This window comes from Homalodisca vitripennis, chromosome 6 (assembly GCF_021130785.1).
Source record: "Homalodisca vitripennis isolate AUS2020 chromosome 6, UT_GWSS_2.1, whole genome shotgun sequence".
Taxonomy (NCBI): domain Eukaryota; kingdom Metazoa; phylum Arthropoda; class Insecta; order Hemiptera; family Cicadellidae; genus Homalodisca; species Homalodisca vitripennis.
Window position 1 is genome coordinate 66,444,898 of NC_060212.1, and position 22,925 is coordinate 66,467,822.

Genomic DNA, 22,925 nt, shown 5'->3' on the forward strand with positions numbered 1-22,925 from the left:
ATATGGATAGGAATGGGTCTTAGAAGTTAAGGTGGGATGAAGTTTTCATTAAATTTCTATGACTGCAAAACTCACAATGCTTCCTAATAAAAAAGCACATTTCGTATATTTTCAGGGGTTCCAGCCCATCTCCATACGGTAACAGCGTTAGATTGGATAAAAGGTCTGGATTTGCGTTTATAATAATTAATGTCTAAGGAATGATTCCTAGTTTTTTTTTATAATTTATTCCCTGGATGTACTTCTTTTGGCTAAAGCATAATTTATTATTAAACTATTTTTAATGTGAGTTCGTTACCGTTAATATCTATATTTATAAAGCTAAGAAACACGAGTCAAAAACAAATCAGAAATGAGAGAAGTCAGTAGTATACAAAGTCGTACCTACTCTTTTACCGGTTCATAAGCAAATGTTGCTCGAGACACGTATAGTTTTACCAAAAATAAGTTTGTTTTATGTCGTAAATCGAAATTTATTATAAGCAGAACAAAGATAGTTTGTCATCGAATTTAGTTTAGGGATTTAATAATATGATAAAATTATGAGCCTAAACTTTTTTACGTAATAATAATAAAAGTAGTGATAAAACCAGCATACAATGCTTATATACAACCATATATATATATATATATATATATATATATATATATATATATATATGAGATAACAATAAACCACTTTGCTTGCATTGCACGTTTTACGGTAAAGCCAGTTAACATTTACTTACAACCTGTGTACGTGTCACGACGTGTAAAGTCAGCTCGGGTCGTTATCCAGTCCAAGCTGCTGTTCCTAAGTGACTGTAAAATAAACGTTAAAATGTGTAATAAATTAGTAATGAATGTCATGACCTTTCCAAGTCATACGGTCTCTTTTATGACCAACGATTCATTATTCCATAAAGATAAAAACCGTCTCCATTCTCTGAACTAGGTATAAATTGCATACATAACCGAGATTATGATCTGCATATATTAAACACTCTTATTTGCAACTGTTATAGTAATGATAACTACTAGGGAAAAAGCTCGCATATCTATTATGTAGGAATCTTATCAAAATGTAACCATTTACACAGTAGAAATGATGGTATAAACACACATAGTGAAATAATTAAATTCTAAGCGATTTAGCCAAATATACTAACGGAGTTATTTTATAATCACTTCCGTTCTCATTAAAATTAATAAGACACTCAAAACTGCAGGGGTTTTTAAGAATATATAGTATTATATTATACACGATTTGGAGAGTGATATCTTTGTATGAAGAATGTACATGTAATTGTTGTAGAAATACATAATGGTATTGGTAATGAATTGATTCGTTGAAAAAGTTGTTGGAACAAACAGATATAACGGAATAACGAAGTAGGTGACAGAACGTAACGAAAGAGTATTCCACAAACGGACTGACTGCACTTTTACTTATGACTCCAAAATATATACTTGACCCCAAAATAATGCTCTCTGTGACAGAGGGGAAGTTTTGAACCAAGTCACTAAGAACCTAATGTAAAGACATCGTACAGACCAATGAGCATACAGATAGATAGACATCAATGCACTACCGTATAGACAATGGAGTACATAGTTTTATCATGAAAAAACTATGTAGCAAGTTTCAAGTTTCTGGGATTTTCCTATCAATATCGGGCAGATAGGCGAACGGAAAGATATACAGACGGGGTGTACTTTGACCTTTCAATCCACGTTTGAAGCACGGATGGTCAAACCTACAACGACATAATTTCATTAAGGCCCATCCAAAGAGTCCTCAACATCTTATAGAAATACGTTATTACTATGAGACAGTTTTAACGTTGTGCTATATGCTTAATCAGCAGATTTTACTATACTTATACATACAACTAATATTGCTCATATGTTGAATATTTTTGTTTATTCCGCACGTTTCCCAAAGTCCGACAGGCTGTAGCAAGCTTTCCACACCATTCATTCCTATGACATCTAGTAGATCTTGATATAACTCCAGCATGTTCTATGCAGTTCTTTACACATTCCACCATCTCGTATAGCACGCCGTACATCTCTGATATATAATATTCAAGCCAATATTATAGAATTGTTTGGTAAATTTGGAACAAGAGGATCAGCATTTTAGTGTTATTTCTGCACTGCTGATATTTTTAGTGTTATTTCTTATAACCACGATTAATATTCGTGGTTAAGTTCTCCCACCACATATCATTTATCTAATTATTTACTGATTTATTAGTTTATTATTTATTACTTGGTTGAATATTCTCTCTAACTGATCTGTTTTTAAACACAATCCTGAAATGTTGAAGTAAGTCAGCAATAAGAATACAAAGATTTGTCTAAGAATTTGTGCATTGAACAATGACATTTCTTAAATAATAGGCCTTCATCACTAAAATAGCTTTTTTGTTTATGACTACTAAAATAATTACCATTATATATATATATATATTTATATATATATATATATATATATATATATATATATATATATATATTTCACACAATTATTTGAAAAATACGGCATTCTTTTGTCAAGATGCATTTCAAGAATTATTTTATTGGAATTTCAGAACTCTCCTAGTAAAACTTATGGAAAAGATTTTACAGCGCCGATTAATTTTCGTATATAACATATGGTATCAAATTTGGAGTGGATTATAATGTACTCCTTTAGAAATTAATGAAAACATTTTACTCTTAAGACATTTTTAATCTACTTATTTCTTATATTTCCTTAGAGATATATTGTTGTATACACATTGAACCTCTTGGTCTGAAGCTACTGATTACCTGAGATTATTGGTAGATTAAAAGAACACTGAGTCAAATATAGATTCTTTTGGGACCCCATATCTAAATAATACGTTTATCATTAAAATGTATTTCAACTGAGGGGGTTGAGATTTATATTAGCAACACTACACTCAAAATAAAGTTCCTAGCACATTATAATTTCAAGATCAAAATCTGGGTATCAACGCAGTGAAAAGTAATTGGCAGCCCTTAACAGATTTTTAGCATTGGGTTCTTTCCTTTTAATTATTTTTAGGAATCTTTCTATATAAATAACATAAACTATATGCGAGACGTATGACATCATGTTGAAAATGAGTAATAGTGTGATATTTTAAAATTAAAGTTTTGAAACAAAATTTGTTAAGCAATATTAAATTTATGTTTAAAATTAATTTGGAAGCAGTAAAGAAAGGGAATTATCCTCACCTATCCTTGTGCAACATCCCGACCGACTACGTCATGGGGTGTTCCGCCATCATGTGCCATCAAGTATTCGGTTTTGCTAGATGACAGACAGGACATTCTACCGCAGTGTAATCAGGTCTTTAGATTCCAGATTCTGGCATCATATACTCCATAAATGTTTTGGTTAAAAGGCCTTAGGACTGAGAAAATGTTGGAATCTGGACTAATTGTAACTTTTGACCATTTCCGGTGGATGGCCTGTGAATGAGTCCGTGTAAACTATTTAATTCAAGTAATGACAAAGTTAAACAAAGAAAACTCAAAAGATGAGCTCAAGAAACACTTAGTTTAAAAAAAACTTTTTTCAAGAACATTGTTGAAATGGTCAAAAGTATAGAAGTTGTTTATGAAATTGATAACAAAACCATGCATTAGGATATAGAGGAAGTTGTGCCACTAATGGAATTTGGCCAAATACAACATTAAACCTCGAATCCTCCACTTCAATATGAATACCTTTTGTCACGACTAATACTAGTAACAATCAGGTATTACCTCTTTTTCATACATTAACTTTATTTTCAACGATTGAAAACCCTAATGTATATAATTACGTGGGAATTATAAATAAGCAACTAATGTAATTGTGAAAATAATTATTTTATTGTCTAATGGAAATGTATGATATTTTTATTTTTATACTTGTTTAAAAAAATTAACTGAGTACATACTGCAATTAGTATAATTTTGTTCGTAAAATATTAATATCATTTAAACATACACTTCCAAGAGATCTTTAATTATTAAGACGTTTTAGAACATGCAATCCTATTTCTTTAAATTCTGTGCAATGTATTTCTTCTTATTGACGCAAAGATAATAATGTAGTTGCTAACCAAAAAATCATTATCTAAATTCTATTCCTTTTGTTAAATTAAAAAAAAAAATAAATTGAACCAAAACAAACAATAAATCTTACTTTTAAATGTATCATGGAGATTTATAAAGCTGAAGTAAAGATGAAGTGTTTCCTGGTGAAATTGTGTGATCAAAACAAGGTGCTTCCTTTTGTTTATTCCCTGGAGGACGGAGAGGGAACTAAGGGACTAAAGACAAATAGATATTGCCGACTGTCGAAAAGAAACCCATTTTAGCGAGGCAAACATGTTGAGTGAAAAAACGTTCTGTGAGAAGCTATCTTATCTGGACTGTTATCCTATTTGTCTTCCAAACACCAGTCTACTGGCTGATTTTAGAAAATATTATTCATAACTGAGTGTGGGCTTTCATTATTATCTCTGTATTATGCTCATTATTGTATTATGCTTTATTGTATTTTGTCCATATTTAAAGTAAAAGGGTTTATTGGGAGAATGTGAAAATATAAATCTATGGTTTAAAATACAGAACCTTAATCATAAAAAACTTAATACCCCAAAAAGTATTAATGTATGTCTAAATACGTATATATGTGTTTGGTTTGCGCAAGTATGTATGTGTATCCATTCTCGCATGACTTTTTTTACCTCACATTAGTAATCAAATATAACATCCCTAATATTTGTATCACTATCCATATTACGGTTCGTTCTATAAAGAAGAACAACAAAAAAATAACTGATTATTTTAGCCAATACAATACGCCCGTTTCTCAGAAATTCTATTAGCATTTAAAATTTGTGATTTATATATTTATATTTATTGATAAATAAAAAATATTAAATAATTGAAATCATTTAGATAATAATTAAATTTGGAATAATTTTGAAAGTTTACAATGTATCCATTATAAATTAGAATGCTCCATTTATAGTTCTACCATTTAAATAACTTTTTGATTTGCAAATCTTTTTAAACTCTTTGTAAAAAGACGTTTTAGGGAATTTAATTAATCATTATGATTTCTCGTTACAGTATCTGAATATTTGTTTCTGTCAATATCAAGTAATAATAATTGTAATAACAAGTACAATATCATTTTTTTAATTGATTGCATTGTGGTACAATATCTATAATGGAATTAAATTTATTCCTATAACAGTTGTTCATAGTAACATATTATCGCTGAAGGGCGAAATGTGATACGATGAGCTACAAATACACTATTTAATTGGTTCTCCGTCTCTTAATAAAGTTAACAAACCTTTATTCCCAATAAACACTTTAAACTTCACTCTATATTAATTTGTTTTATTTCTATGCCTTTTTAACCCACATATATGAAGTTAACTTGCAAAACCACTTAAGAAAAGAATTAATAAATGAATGAATAAAAAATGGTCAGGTTTAACCACCTTGTGGGGAATGTTTTAGTTGATATACAGTAGCATTGATCCGCTAATTATTAATTATTCAGGTCGGATCGTCAGATTTATCTGAGCCGCTTTCTTTAGCCTTGAATAATTGCATTTAGCTAAAATAATAGTGTTTAAATAACAAAAATGAGTCCCATAAAGTAAAAATAGATGTAGATTTGAAAAATTCATTATTAGATTTATCTCCCTGGTGTTTAACATATTTTAGACACTAAAATATATGTGCATTTGAAACTGGTTGGGTTTACAAGTCTATAGTGGACCATATCTGAGCTTACACAGTTTTTATAATTTCATTGTATATATATATATATATATATATATATATATATATATATACACATTAAATTTGTATAATTGACAATAGCCTTATTTAATTTCAATAAACATTGAATCGCAAAAAGTACTTGCTCCGCCGGGACTCGAACCCGGATCTCTCACTTGCCGGGTGAATGTACTTACAAATGTAATGTAAGTAAAAGTCTCTTGACAGGTATTTGGTCTTCCGATCATATGTTAGTTTGGTTATTTAAACGCACATGTGACAGATACGGCCAAATACAATAGTTGAATCGTAAGAAGTGAGGGCTATGTGGTGTAATGGTAGCACATTCACCCGGCAAGTGAGAGATCCGGGTTCGAGTCCCGGCGGAGCAAGTACTTTTTGCGATTCAATGTTTATTGAAATTATATATATATATATATATATATATATATATATATATATATATATATATCCTACTGACTTATCGTAAGTTTCCAACTATCAGTTCTCTTTATTAGGACCACTAGTATGTGGATTCTTCCGCTATCTCAGTTATTTGTGTCTGAGGCAACTGACCTTGAGTATAAGCATATGAGTTCTAAAAAAATCAAGAATCATTCATAATCAAGCAGCCGACCAAGTACAGCTTCCTCCTATTAAAAATTATGGACATTTAGATATTCAAAGCCTCTAGGGATTCAATGTATTTGACATATCTTGGGCGGTGAGAAGTGCAACAATCTAAGCACTCTAACAATCTAAAATTCTAGTTGTACACCTTTGAAACATTCACATATCATGGAGCCTTCGACGTATGGCAGCTCCTGGAGTTGGCGGCTTTTGGAATCTGAGATTTCCAGGGACATCTTCCACCCTGCTTTGAAATATCTTCGCCCGTGGTCATTGCGAGATTATGAATGGCCCTGGGTTTAGCACTCCTGAGATAGGTTAATTCCCAGCTTCTAGGAGCCTACAAGCTATAGACGTTTCCAATCTTTGGAAATTTATACTCTTCGTATAATCCAGGCTTAGTGCAATAGCTCAGCCAAATTCCAAAGTTGGACATGCACCATTTTAGAACTTATTTTTGTCTATGTATAAATGAAGTTTCAAGCAAAATAAAGTTTACAAAATTAATAATTTAAAAAAATTCACAGACGAAATATATCTCAAGATACTACTTGATATATTCATATTTTTTATTGAGTTATATTTCGTAACAGTGTGGAGGATACCGTACTATAACGCGAGAATGCTCAGAAATCAAATTATATTCTTACTTACTTTAAGCCTTGACTTTCCACCCTAGCTCATTTTACTGTACAAATAAGCTGCATGTGTCAATGTGTCATATAAAAATGTCTCGTTTGTTCAGCATGTTAACAAATTTATTTTCTAATTGGCATCATGGCTACTTAAGAGACGCCCCCAATGAGAGACACACAATATCATCGAACTCTGTGTTTTTTATGCAAAATTTTAAGTGCACAAGTCCGTTTTTTTATAGATATAGAATAGACAGAAATGCAGACATAAATGAATGTTTTCCAGTCTTTCGAGTGGTGGGCTTCGCTAAAGCTCTGCAATTAATACACATATAGTGTGTGAATGGACTAAACGTTATACAAAAAGCATGATACGTCTTAGATAGGTGATTTTATACTATTTACCTAAAACGGATTTAGTTATTTGGTTTTCCAATTTTACCCTGCCTCCAAAATACAAAATGTTGGAGCCATGTCATAAATAGGAAATATCAACCTAATTAAACTTATACATCGTTGTAAAGGCCCTTATGGCAGAAAACTAATAATGCTATATTGAGGTTCAATGGGGGGTCAAATTTAAAACATACTTATGAAAAACATTATTTAAAATAAAAATTAATAGGAAAGCTATGATGTTTAAAATAGTTACAATGAATTACTTGATATTATAGGGTAGCGCAGAGAAACGGGAAATTTGGAAATAATCATAATAAACCAATGAATTGAACGAACAGCTTTTAAGTGCTTAAAATGTGTTAGGCAAGATTGTAAATTAGATGAGAAATGTTGGAAATAACAATAAATCTAAAGTCACTTTTTAAAAATAACATCAGTTAAATGCTGTCCATTGCGCCTAACAAATTCATTCAATCGATTTCGAAAACTTATCATTTGCGAAGCAATGTGTTTTCTGGGATGTTGGCGACGTGTTCTTCAATATGAGTCTTGAGCTCAAGAAGATTTCTTGGCATAGTCTGGTACAAAACGCTCTTTAGATGTCCCCATAGAAAGAAGTCGCATACTGAGAGGTCTGGAGACCGTGGAGGCCAAGAGACGTTAGCGTTCCTTGAAATTATGCGCTCCCCAAACAAACGCCTCAGTACTGCCATTGACAGATTGGCAGTGTGTGAGGTGGTGGCTCCATCCTGTTGAAACCAGATTTACTGAATGTCAATATCTGGAAAAGCATGAAGCCATGGAGCAAAAAATGTCTTCAGCATATAATGTAACGTTCAGATGTGACAGTTACAGTGCAACCGTTCCCATCCTCAAAGTAGTAATTAACCTTTGACAAGACACTGCACACCATACAGTACCTTTAAGGCTGTGTAACGGACGTTGATGAAGTTCACCGGGATTTTTGCGAGCCCAGTAACGCATGTTCTGCTTATTGACATGCCCATTTAAATGAAAGTGGGCCTCATCAGATATCCAAAGATTTTCAAGGAAATTTGCGTCCTCATTGATTTTAGTCAGTAGCTGTTCACAAAATTGTAAGCGTAATTCACCGTCATTTGGTTTTATAGCTTAAACAATCTGGAGCTTGTAAGGATGAAACTGCAGGCCGTGCAATATTCTTTGCACACTTTGATGCTCAAGTCGCAATGATAAAGCGATTTTTCGTACAGATCGACGCGGACTCCTTTCCACTGTGAGTCGCACTGCATCAACATTTTCTTGGGTTCGAACAGTCACTATACGCCCAGGAGGTTTTTTTCTTTAAGGCCGAACCAGTCTCTTCAAAATTCCGAACTCATGATGATATGACATGTGAAGAAGGAACTCAACCGCGGGGAGGAATATCATAATGGTGTCGGAACACTCCTTGTGCAGCTGTTACACTATCGCCATTTTTGTAATACGCTCTCACGGCAACGGCACGCTCCGCACCACTCCACTGCTCCATCTCAACTAAATGACCGTTACTACATGGCATCATGACTTCCGTCCCCAACTCCTACGAGACTTGCAGTTGTACCAACAACAATTTCAAAATTTCCCGTTTCTCTGCGCCACCCTGTATAAGTAAATAAAATAGAGTTTACAAATAGAATGTTACAAAATCAAATTTTACCCAGTTTCCTATGAGTTTGGTTTTCCACGTGCGCTAGTTAAATACTAAGTATAAGGTATATGTACGTTTTTCGCTCTGTATAGTCATTATAACGTCCTTGCGTAAGTTTACTGTACTATATTTGTCAATATCCGTTGTAAGGTAATTGTGCTAAAATGTGGTTTGGCTCTTATTATTCGGTCCCTAGGCTCACAATGTTTGAACCATGGTAACTGAAGCAAAATTTACTGAAGAAACTTTTTTAGTTATCAACAGTTTATTGGCATTTCTATTCTAATCATACTTTTGTTTCAACGTTTAGATCAATTACACTTTTCCATCATACTTTTATTGGTGTAGTCTAATTTGTATAAAATATACTTTTTGCTTTGACTTCTGCATTGGAATTAAAAAAATAATCTTGTATGGATAAAATGTCCAGGCTAATTTCTAGTTCAGATCCTAAGGACAGCCAAAATAGTGGTATAAAGGTTGGTGGTAGCTTTTAAGATGCGCGATATTGGAACCAATGAGGGTCGCTGTCGCACTTGGAATAGATATTAGTGATAACACACGGCGTTTATTAGAAAACCGTCGTACTGTGATAATACACAGATAATTAAAACACAACCCAATTATTACATTATCAATGTACGTAAAATTTATCTTGTTTGATAAAAATAATTGTATTGGACTTTTTCACCTAAGTAATATAGAATTTACACTAAATAAACATTTATTCGTGACTATACTTCGTTTTAGCATTTGATTTTATTATATCAAATGTATCATCAGATGTGAAAGAAAAATTAATTTATTATTAATTTTAAACGAGAAATATCGATAATTGAAAATTGAATGGTTTTAGTTGGTTTTTAATCGATATATCATACACCGATCGAAGTAAAAATATTTATAAAACGGTATATACATTCCAAAACCTTTAAGTTTTTCTCAATATCTATAAATAATAGAATCGATTATTCTATTCGATATTCTAGCGAGTAGAAAACTAGCCAAGCCAGCTTTACCAAGATATTTATATGATATATTTGTGTGTCAAGTTCCTGTAAAGATCCAATATGTATGTATCTAATAACTATTAGTTCATATAAAATTTTAAATCTATATTTATATATAGAGTACTACATGCTATATAACACAGCTTTTGAAACAGTTTTGAAACTGTCCTGTAAAAATTGCCAAACAAAGCTGAATCATTAATTATACTGTAGGACTAGGAAAAAAATGTGTTGATATGCATATAAAATTATCGAAATCTTTTCATAAAAACATTTTTGAAAATAAAACATTTTAAAGATATATATCAGATTTAAATATCATGTAAATCTTTCTGTCGCCAAAAACTGACAACATAAATACTGAAAAAACTACAAACTTGGTTTTTGACATAGTGGTTTTGTTAAAATAGGCGTATTTCTGGATTTAATGAAATATTTAATATTTCAAGGGCCAAAAATCTGCCTATACTCTCAACTACTACTACTTATTACCTTATTGAAATAAAGTACATGGAATACTCCTGATTTATGCTCTAATATATGAAGTAAGAAGTTACCTTTCCATTCACAATTTTAAAGTAAAAACGTAAAGATTAACTTAAAATCCTTGTTACGTGTGACGACGTGTAAAGTCTGCTCCGATCGTTATTCAGTTCAAGATGCTGCTCGTAAGTGGCTATAAAATAATCGTTAAAGGTGTGCAATAAAATTTTAATAAATGTCATGAACTTTCCTTGTCATATGGCCTTTTTATGACTTCATAAAGTTCAAACACTGACCGACTTGGTAGAAACTGTTATCTCTTCAAACATTAACTCCTAGGAGTAGGTGTTCTCGTGTAACTGATATATAGGGTGGCAAATATTCAGATATGATAATTGAGTTATTTACGAACAAAGCATGAAAGTATAAAACATTGAGCTGTATTTGTTGTTTTAGTAACAATGACCACATTCTGATTGAAATTTTTAATAATATGAAGTATCATATTAGTGAGGTAATTGTACAACACTAACTCAAATGAAGTAAAGGTGTAATAATAGTTATTCCCATTTGAAACATAATGATTGGAAAAGGGCTCAAAGGCATGGTGACTTCTGTAAGCTTCAAATCCAAGTTTAAATCTTAAGCTAAGTGACTCCTTTTGTATATTATTTGCTAGAGTTTTATACCTTTATAAATGAAAATTTGGTGTTCGTTGATTTATTTTACCGATTTCCTTTATATTTTCAAATATTTAATTGACTAAAAATCCACACCTAATGTAATATTTTGTATTTATGTTATTTATATTTGAAAGGAAGAACCTTACGCTTTAGGTAACGCTGTAATTTATTAAAATCACTATTAAAGTTTGGAGCAGTTGTATTACATTTTAATGACTGTTCTCAGTTCATGTGATGGAGTATTGCCTTCCCGTTAAAAAAAATAAGGCCTAATAATTTTATCAGATTTCCAAGCAATATTGTTATTTAGAGTTGTTTTGCGTGATTATCTATTGACAGTATAGATGTCCATATTCAAATGTGAGGTATACGGTAAAGAAGTTTCGTCACCCGCAGTTTATGTGATAAACGCCGCGGCACGAACATTCCGTAACTGGCCGCAAGCATGTGAAATACGGCGGAGTTGATCCAAAGCGAGTTAAATATTATTTCCTCTGTTTAAACGCCTTTTAAATATTTAGACGTTAATGTTTGATAGTACAGTAACAACACATTTGATTGGTTTTACGTGAATACAATTTTATCCTTATCAAACACCTTTGTTTGAGACAGGGAAAGCCAGAATTGAAACTATTTATCCACAATAATATGCGTTAACAAATGTTAATAAAGCAAGGTTTGCTTTAGTTTTATGTAACATCGCATTTTATTCCAAATTTTAGTCCTTTATATTAGTACTTAAAAGTTAATCTTTAAATCTCTGACTTATTGGCTTTAAGACTTTAAAAAATAAAAATAGATTTGTGTAATATGTTTCCAGGAAGCACATCCTGTATCATAAAACGTTTCAATTGTTCTTATCTTTTAATATTAAATGAGTAGTTACAGCGAAAAGCAGGAAATATTGATCTGTTAGAGGCACGTCTACTCAAAGCCACTCGAGAAATTGTATCATCGCCTGTCTAGATAACTAAAAGTATTGATAACGCATCCAATATGGCTGTACCATATGGTGATTTCCACAATTGAGAGATAACACTCTTATCGATTCTCTGTACTGTTTGTGACATAGTTTGCACTTGGTAAATTACGTTTCAAGGATGGAAATGCCTACGGAACTGCTTGCACATGAATTTCATTCATCGATGATACGTCAACCAGCATTAGTGTTCATTTTAAAAAAATCGACCATAGTACTTATTTTACTAAGATAGTAAGTGCTAGTTTTATATTGTGCAATAAAATGCACGACTCAAAAGTACGAGATCCCTTTCAACTTGAAGTAGTAAAGAAAGTATTATTGAAGATTTTTCTTTGTTCTTTATTAAAATAAAAATATATAATGGATAGAAAGATAGCCTTCTTTATGTCAAATAAACATAAATCCTAAAACTGCAATCACAATAAAAATCAAAGATACAATCCCCGTTATGGTTTTGTATAAGCTAATAACGTAGACAGGATGTTGTACATGGTCCCTGGAGCCGGTGTTCTCTGTTTGCTAGTCCTCATCAGATTTGTACAGACTGTACACCACGACTATGAAGTATCCCTGGATTACTGTAACACGAATACATAATGTTATGGAACATACATTTGACCTCGTGTAATTATTGTGGCACAATACTAACTGAATGAGTTGCATTAAAAAACTGTTTCTATAATGTAGGAAACTTACGCCAGACAATCACGTAAAGAACGATAGTAGCAGCAACGCCAGTGACGGAGCCAGTTGCTAGCAGCACAATAAGGATGATGATATTCAGAAGGATGATAAGTATCTGGGCGTAGACGTAGTAGAAGATGAACTTTTTCCGTTCCTGCAATAAGGTTAAATGTTGGTTCTCTTAGTGATCTACTTATTTTTAATCATGGAAGTATAAATAATGCCAAATATAACCAATTAAAATAAATAACATAAATTTTATTTATATCTAAATCAATTCTTCATTCATTAAAGTTTAGCTTAACATGTTAAAATGTTCCATAGCTGCAATTAGTTGTGAAGTTTTTTGTGTACTTTAGATTGTGAACTATAAGATTGTAATTTGAAATATAAACCGAGTTACAAAGTTTACATTAACTACTAATCTACACTGTGTTTTTATATTGTCGCTTGCAAAATATAAATGTACTCCCAACGAGCAAATCCAAAGGGTGTGAGACCACAAAAAAAATAAATAATTGTCTGTAGGGTAGTTTGCAACGTGAGACAGGAGATCTATAGAGTTAGAAAACTGTTGGGTAAGAAAAAAAATAATTAAAGAATTAAAGTGCACAATTCCATAACTCTAAGCTGAAACTTATATCATAGACTACACGATAGTATTCAAGTATATAAAAATAATATACAACCAAATAAATAAAACAAAAAAAGCAAATTATTTGTTTATGAGTAATTGAATAGTTCTACCATAGAAAACCTGTAATATAATATGAAGATTCTAGACTGAATCATGTGTACAGTATAAAATTAATATTTATTAATTAATGCGGCTTATTAAAAAACGTATACATATGCAATAGAACTACGCTAAGCTTATCGTGGAAACAAAACTGTGGATAACAACTGTAAAGTTTGTTTTACATTTACATAAACAATATGTCCGATTTTATTGTATCCATTGCAATATTTACAGGGTACTAATTGGTATAGAAACGGCTTAAAACATTATTTAAAATAATTCAAGTCATCCTTATAAAAAAATTAGGAAAATATAAAAATCCTTTTTTTAACTATTAAATAATTGGTAGGTTTTCGGGGTTTTTAACATTAGATCTTGGTAGTGATATAATTTTCTATTTAAAGATTACCGGAATCAAACGCACACTAGCATGCATGTAAAATGTAAATGGGAGTTATCAAATAAATATTTGTGGATTCAGAAAGAAGTATACTATTTCTTCAACAAGCGTCATTTTTACACTTAATGTTATAGCTCTGCTTATAATTAATGAATTATTGCTGTCATTGTTACTGTAATATTATAACGCAAATATAAAGCATTTTAGAAATGTTTTATGTACATTTACAAACACTTTAAAATCACGCCAATGTTCAGGGTATTCAACTTTAGCTTTTATATACCGTTCTATTAAGTTGATTGATGTACGTCTTGACATATGTTTGCTTCGAAGATTAGGAAGTGAGTCAGCATGGAGAATCGTTCTGATAAGATTAAGAGCTCGAGTCAATATAAAGTTTTTCTTAGGTCCTACACTAAAGTGCACTATATATTCCGTAAATGTGGCAATTCGAGATGTAAAGATATTTTCGTTGTTTTTGATATATATCAAAAACAACATTGGATCTTTGCCACATCTCGAATTGCAAAATTTAGTGCACTTTAGTGTAGGACCTAAGAAAAACTTTATATTATATATATAAACGAAAAAACATTCAGAAAGAAGTTGTTTATGTAGTTACAAGAATTTAAATATGTGTATTATGTATGGTAAAAAGTATATGATGCCATGCTATTAGATTTTTAATAATATAGGTTTCTGCAGTGCGGTGAGAAAAATGTAATTTACGTGGATTCTTTGTTCATCAGTAGTTCCTTGTTTTTTCTTGAGTAATAGTATCTATGAATGATGATAACATATTTACTTTATTTATTTATACTTTGCAGCAGCATAAAACTGTGAGTTAAGTTGTCAAAATGTAAAAAAATGTTTTAACAAGCTTTAGATTGAAATAAAATTAACTATATATAAATTAACACTTTGGTTCTTTCTTTCACTTCTTCAATTTTTCTTTACTAATTTTAATGTTTAATTCTAAAGATAGCAATATTGTCTTAAATAATCAATCTCAAGTCAAGAAATACCTGCAACTATTCTAAAATTATAACTAATTTTTTAATAATAATAATAATTTTTTTCCAGAGACGTGTGCTAAAATATGATTTGGTATAAAATATAATAAGAATAATTTAACAGTATGATCTAAGAGTTTACTGAAAATTCAGAAAAAAATCATTAAATGTTCACTTAATATGCAATTTTCTGATTTTGTCATTATTTTACAAATTTAAAATTTTGAGGGATTAAATCACATCATACCTTTGCTTTGGCCACTGCACTTTTAAAAGGCCATATAATAAAGGTGACGAATTGTGGTAGCATATAATTGAAAGCCTTAAATTGAAATATCAATTATTACAGCAGCTTGAGGTCAAACATTGATTTTGTTATTTATTCACTAAATAAATAGCGCTTCTATTGATTTTTATTCATTATCAGACCTCACACATTGAGTAGCGATAGTAGATTAAATGTCATTCATTCATAATAATATAGTATAACGTTTTGATTTAAAGTGTTTCATGATTAAGTGGTATAAAGTAAAGTAAAGAATGTCTTATTTTACCAGGCGAAGTTAGGGCTAAGAAGCCCTCTCTAACACTTAACCTGGGGACCAACGGCTTAAAGGTGACTTCCGAACCACCACCAATGGCCGGGCAGGCGGGCCGCTTGCAAGGACAGGATCGCTCAGGCGGTCACCTGTCCAAGCAGCAGCCACGCTCGGCGTTGCTTGATCTGGTTATCTTGCGATAACCGCCGTACCCACTACACTGCGCCATTGGCAAAATTTAGTGGTATACGCTTATTTTCAAAATTTTTCCGTTACGTCGTCATACAATTAGCTTTTATAAATCATCACAAAGCTTAGTAAGTATTAGTAAACTGAATATATTGATGATATTATGTAGTGTTTATACTTACAGCATATATGCCGTAAAGTAAACTGGAAGCCATCAGCAAAGCTATCACGTAGCCAAGCATACTTCCCCAGAACGCATTTGGATTGCCTGTAAAACATATAAATGAAACCAACATAAAAATATAAGTATATATTAAAACTATAGTTGTGTAAAATTAAAACGTACCGAAAGCAACAGTTTTATATAATTTGACAAATATTGATAGAAAATGTCCTAAAAATTTCATACTTTTCTGAAGGTAGTTAAAACAAACAGCTCCCCTTAGTAACGTTTAACGTGTTTATAATTCTCATATTTAGTTTAAAACAGATACTAAACAATAATTGTGTATTTTAAGATGCATATCAATCAGAAACAAATTAAAATCAATCTCCAGTCATAAAATACTTGCAATAAATTTCTTCATATGGATAAAAGAAGTAAAAAAGTATTAAAAGATAATAGAAATACAGGGTGCATTTTAAAATTTTATTGTGCCATGCTAAAAGTTTATTGTAGCACCCTCAAACTAGGCGTATAATGTGTTGGGGGTTCTGCCTTTCCAAACGCTCCTATTCTCAGTTTGTTGCAAGCAGTGGTATGCCGTGTCTTTGCATGAACTGTGCTTTTTATTGTGTAACAGCGGGGTAAAGCGCTCACTGGGACTGCGGTTCGCGATCAAGTTTTATGTGAAGTTTGCGAAAAATGCAAAGGAAAGTTATCAAATGTATAAAAGGCCTTTGAGGAGGAATACGTTTCGAAATATCAATGTGGAAGGTGACACATAGAAAAAACCTTCTCCCAAACCATAACAACTCTCGCATCAAAAAAATAATAATTGTCTACTTTGACATCCGAGAAATCGTCAATGTTGAGTTTGTACTGTAAGGAAAAACTGATAATGCACCTGGAGGTGCTCAAGATACTGAAACGCCGGGTCCTGCGTCAAAAACGTCTTTAAGCTCCAACAAGACAATGCCTCCAGCCACACGGCCTTAATCGTTACCCACTACCTGACCAAAAACATGACCCCGTGATGCCTTAGCCCATTGACAGTCCTGACTTGGGTCCATATACATTTTGGTGTTGCCCTGATTGAATCAGAGAGGTAAAGTGAAAGGACTAGGAGTCGGTGAAGAACGTCCAGGCTACGTTAGCAAGGTTCCTGAGAGGCATTCCATTTTAGGAGTCACATGGTGCTTTCTAAGCATAGCAGAATCATCTGCGCAATTAGAAGAATTTGAAAAACTATTTTGAAGAATTTTAACCATTTGTATGAACCGGATGAATAAATCTATTTGTTCTTAGAAGAGGTTCATTACTTTCATAATGCGCCCTGTATGTAAAAGGCATTTGTCTATTTATAGGTTATTAATAATACAATGTTTGTCATTGCAATCTAGTTCAATATACATCATTGGTGTTTCAAAATCAGTTCGAGTGGTTCTAGAAGTGGTTAAAATCTCATGTCTGTAAACACATATAGAATTCAAGTGCACTATTATCTTACTGTTGTTTGTAATGTACAATCAACTTACTTATTGCCTTGCTGACATCGCTGAGATTGCTTTCATCTTGACTTTTCATGAATATAGCAGTAATAATGTTTAATATTGCTCCTATCTGAAACATGAAATACATACTCTATATATACTGTAAACTGCAATAAATGCTAGATCGTAGAAAATGTACTTTTATTTTAGAAGTAGCATAGTTTTAGAACAAACCACTAAGTTTATAGATCTAAGTACTTACTATAGAATAAAGTGCTCGTTTTGTACTCGTATTCAGTATTCGTTTCCCGTCGTACGTGGTTTGGCCTTTCGTACGATTAAATAAAATTTTCAATAATTCACTTCATAATAGTATATATAAATTGAAATAAAAATTAAATGTTAATTTAGCTTTCATTAATGTAAAAATAATATTTATCTGCATCTTTGTAAATTTATTGTATAAGTCTTTCCAGAAAATACTTTTTCTTCTTCTTAAATATACTCGTACTTTGCACAATGTACAAAAGTTCCCAATTTACGTTTTTTTTAGTATTTACAGTTAAATAAAATATTCTAATCAGGTTCCTATGTATATGTGAAAAAAATTAGTCTTCTGAATAATGTTGTTCTATTTAAAGTTATAAAATATTTTAAAAATATTTAATGTATGTTTAAGGCAGGAGATAGCAGTGGTATTTTCCAAAACTGTTATCATTCACATTTTCTTGACGATTTATTATTGTTTTACTCCTTACGGAGTCTTCTGGTAATGACACTTGTCGTAAAAACCCTTTGATTATAATTTGCCTGTTTTTTAAGATGTTTTAGAATTTATGCTAATATACAGTCGTTAAAACCAAACAATGTCTATAACATTTATATTTGGATACTTCTAGACCTCTGATAGAGGTGAATATTTAAATATCGTGCTCAAAATGCCGGATATAAATGAATTATCATTTCATAAACCATTTCAGATTCGTTTATTTATTACAGTTATTACAGTATTAGCGGTTTTCCATTTTTATATATCTAGTGTGTTAATGTCTGTGTATGTATTTTTAAAGGGTAGTTATTACTGATGTTATATCAGTCATTTACGAAATAACAATAAATACTAGCTCTAAAACTTATTATAATGTTTATGAATATTTTAGTTCATATTAGATGTTTTGAACTCTTACACACTTTTGATAAAGGTCTTCACAGAATGGGGGTATCCAGTTTGAATTTGTTTGTCTTTGTACTTGGTACTGAAATGTTTTAGTACCTACTTTCATTGTCATATTGAAGATTATTTTGTATGATTCTTGAATTTGTTTTCCTGTAGTATTTAAGTCTTCTATAAACCAGCTAATGTGCTGCTTCACTTTTGAAAGATTAGGCCCAAGTTGACGTAAACCCTGTTGGTATGGCTATTCTAAGTTTTCCGTTTTACTAAATGGCTGACGGACTTAAGCATTCTAAAAACAGGCGCATACATTTAAAGGTTACTGTATAACTGCGCTAATCTATAGGAATAGTCAGTAACACTTACCAGTTGCAACCATCCTAATATTAGGGAACCGGTTCTGAGGCTGAAGCAACAACAACAGTTGCTGGTCCTAACCATTGTTTTCTTGAATGTTCAGCCTAAAACAGTTAAGAGTTTGTAGGTTCGAGTGTAAAAGAACACAAGTAGGCTTAAAGTCAATTATTAAAAATAAAAAGGAGCCTCAAACATGACTACAACCTGATTTTTCTGTATAGCCATTAAACATTAAAAAAAATTCTGTATACTATTTGGAATCATTAACTAGGCAATATTTTTAGCGTTTGAATATATTTCTACTCAAGGTCTCTATTTAAAATGGTTTCCATTTTTCCTTAATCGGCCTTTATAAACTATATTATTGTTACTGAAGAATGCTGTGCTGTACGGAAAATGAAGGAAAAGAAGTGAAGTCAATAGGGCCGTAAAATAAGAACTTTAAAGCTTTAAATAGTAGCGAAACGTGATTCAACCTCAAAAAACTTAAATAAACCACTTTTAACATAATTTACCTTCGAACGTATTTTAACAAATGCTTTTAAATATATATTTTACCAAGAAAATGACAATTTTGTAATGCCATATTTGGGAAAATATATCTTCTTACCCTTTACCATAGCGGTATTATTAATAGTGCGGCTTTGAAACATATTAACTAGTTGCCTTGATAATTTAGTACATTTTTTCGCGCAAAAAGCTCTTAAGGCCAATAATAAATCCCTAACAGCTTAGAGGAACCATGTGTTCACGTCAGTGTATTTTACTTGCACATATTCTGATACTTTCACTTAAATGTCTAGGTTTTTCGCTTCCTCAATATCTTTTTCTGGGTTGATATATAGATATTAACGGGTTCAACCTGTCTTTCAACTATTTTAAAAACAGTTTTTGTCTCACAGCCTCCAGAATACTATCGCGTAAAACAAGTATAAATGTTAAGTACAACTATTATAAGTTATATTTCAAATAATATATAACAAGAGCAGCATTCTCTTGTGCCCAAAAACAGTCATTATTCTAAAGATCCGAATTCGTCTTCTCTCTGTAGTTCATATTGTTCTTGAGGGAAACTTCTTCCATTTTCCAAAAGCACGCGATGACAGAGTGAGTAAGAAGTCAAGTAATTTTAGTGACTTAATTATTATAGATTTCAGGAGCTTCCATAAAGCACAAAATGGTGAGAAACAGGAACATTCAGAGACCAAGTGTTTCCTTGGGCTGAGGGTTTCCAGATTGAGCTTTGAGGGTTTGTGAGAGTCTAAAGCGAGAAGTTTTCAGAGTAAACACCTCACTCAAGTAATTACATTAATAACGTAATTTTAGAAATAGAAGAGTTTTCTAAGATGGGCAAAATTTCTCAGAGACAAAGATTTGGAAAAATCCTATACTTCGGTAGCAATGGCTGAGACACAATCTTCCAAATGACACATGTAAATAAAAGTCTATTGAAAGTCTTAAAAACGAATCTTTTCCCATATATCTAAAATTAAAGAGCCCGGAAGTCTGAGTAAGTCAAGATTTCAAGTTCTTGACGTTTCTACTAGCTCTCGGTCGGAAGCCAAAGGCTCATACAAAACCAGTGACATCAGATATAAATATTTTAGACATATTTTAATAATGATAAATTCTGGATATATACATTAGTTTTGAGCAAAACATAAACGGTCCTGAATTACGTGGGTGTCTAGTATATAAATAACTATAATAACCATGTATGGCTTTCAAAGATTAGGTTGATTCTTAAGAGGCACTGCATACATTTTACATGTTCTCATAAACCAGATAGCCAGCAGTTTAATTATAAAATACGAGACCTTATAGGCTATAACCTAAATGTCCTTGAATATAGTGTCACTTAGCTAAAATATATGTTTATTTGAAAATGGCAGAATGAGGAATAGTTTTGTAAAATTACAAAATTGATACAGCAATTGTTGATAGACGGAGGGAGTTCTCTCTAATCACGCTATAAATCAATATTTTTCAATGTACAGCCTATATCAGCCAGGCACTGTTTAAATATGTAAGTATATTTTTATATAATTTAAGTTAAATATGTACCGGAACTATAAACGTTGCCTGAAAGGAAATTCATTTCCTTAAACTATATTATATGATTGCATTTATTCAAATAGCTTGACATATTTAGTTTTGTTAACCGTAGAGCTAATTTCCATAACAGCTAAGTATACTAAATACATGAATTCTAACAGTTATATTAATGCGTGGTCCAATCAGAGTAAACATAAAATCACCACGTACCTGAAGAAGATAAGTTCCGAGCTAATGTAGGTCTGTGTCCTCACTACAACTGCAATGGTGGCGATCCCGTTATCACAACGTGCACATATATATCGTGATAAGAACCCACTTAAGTATCTAAGTAAAATTGAGTGCTTATGATTATTTTTAAGAAATTAAAACAATTTATAATTTTTAAATTCTTCCATTTGATTAGGTGTAGTTCATAGTAAAATTTTACTTCGTGTAGTATGTAATATTGTATACATGTTTCGCATAAATATTTATAATAAAAGAATATATGAATATATACTTATTTAGTAATTATAATGTATATATATTGCATTTTAGTGTTATTTTTATTTTTCCTGTATTTACTTGAAACAATGATTGAGCCGTTACTGTAGCAACCCAATGACAATTCCTAGCCTATACATACTGCATTATTAACTAACTGTTACTCGCGGTATCCCATACTTATTTTTTTACATGATTAATTTTTTGTACATGATTAATTAGTTGTTCCTTTCATATTATAGAATCAATTTGTAGCAGAAACATAAATGGAACTATTACGTAATGAATAGGTTACTTATGTGGAAAATAATCCAGTTTTAACATCACTGATAATGTATTTAGCGACGCTACTCCGTATATTGCTCATCGAGTTAGATAAGCTGTAAATGAACACTTTGCAGGCAAACTGATTGGTGCTGGAGAGGTAGTAACTAGCCGGCAAGGTCTCCAGGCCTTACACCCTTGGGCTATTGCATGTAAGGTTGGATAACAAGTGAAGTTTACAAAGTGAAAATCAATAGGCTACATGAAATGAACTAAGTACTAGAAATTTTCCTACTGCGGCTCTTATAAAGGAAATAAAGGAAAAGAAAGATATTTGTCTAACGAAAAATGTCGAAACTATTAGAAAATAATTCTACTTTGTGTAATGTTATAAAAGGATGAATAAAATTTGTATCACCTTAGTATTTTTAAAATAATACTTTTTATGTCTTGTTCGGTAATGGACTTAAATGAAAAACTGTTTTTAATTCTATCACACTGACGGTTCTCATAACACTCCAGCTGTTCCTCACTGATTCTTTTTTCACAACCCATTCGAGAAAATTGTCATTCAAATCATCAGGTGAAAAACCATAAACATCACCTGCCTGTTTGGATTCCCATGCACCCGAGGATCGAAGAGTAGCCCAAAAAGCTTTCGAGTTTTTTAAGTTCAGATTATCATTGTAATATTTCTTTTTGGCCTTCTTTATAGATGCATTCAGTTTATTTATTGCCTCGCAGTATCGTCTTCTTGCTTCCACGCTATTATCTATGATACACATAGCTTTATATTTATTTTTTTGCCTAGTCAGTTCCCTAATTGCATCACATCTCCATGGAGCTCTCTTTTTTGTTATCTTCTTTTTGACCATTGGTGCGCATATATCAAATATTCTTATAACGTTTTCGGACAGGCAACCGACAATATCATTAATATCATCCGTCAAGAGAATGCTGTCCCAATCGGCTTCAGCCGCCAATTTCAGAAAACTTGAGGTATAAAATTTTTTAAAGTTTCTATAAGAAATATATCTTTCTTTTTTTTGGCTTCGTTTTGTGTGGATATCGCAATAAGTACAAGGGTAATCCTT

General features: G+C 31.6%; 1 protein-coding gene across 2 annotated transcripts; it reads right to left on the reverse strand.

Annotated features, from left to right (window-relative positions):
• Positions 1-12,601: 12,601 nt before the first annotated feature.
• LOC124364411 (lysosomal-associated transmembrane protein 4B-like) lies at positions 12,602-21,380 on the reverse strand. 2 transcript variants are annotated; one of them, XM_046819877.1, is made up of 7 exons: positions 21,291-21,341; positions 20,555-20,560; positions 19,036-19,126; positions 17,541-17,625; positions 16,025-16,110; positions 12,975-13,116; positions 12,602-12,856 (listed from the first exon to the last, which is right to left on the reverse strand). In XM_046819877.1, exons 3-7 carry the CDS (start codon positions 19,108-19,110, stop codon positions 12,798-12,800), a joined length of 447 nt encoding a protein of 148 aa, XP_046675833.1. In that variant the 5' UTR covers positions 19,111-19,126; positions 20,555-20,560; positions 21,291-21,341; the 3' UTR covers positions 12,602-12,797. The 2 variants fall into 2 exon arrangements, with proteins under 2 accessions (XP_046675833.1, XP_046675832.1); XM_046819876.1 differs by lacking the exon at positions 20,555-20,560 and having other exon boundaries at positions 19,036-19,130; positions 21,292-21,380.
• Positions 21,381-22,925: the final 1,545 nt, after the last annotated feature.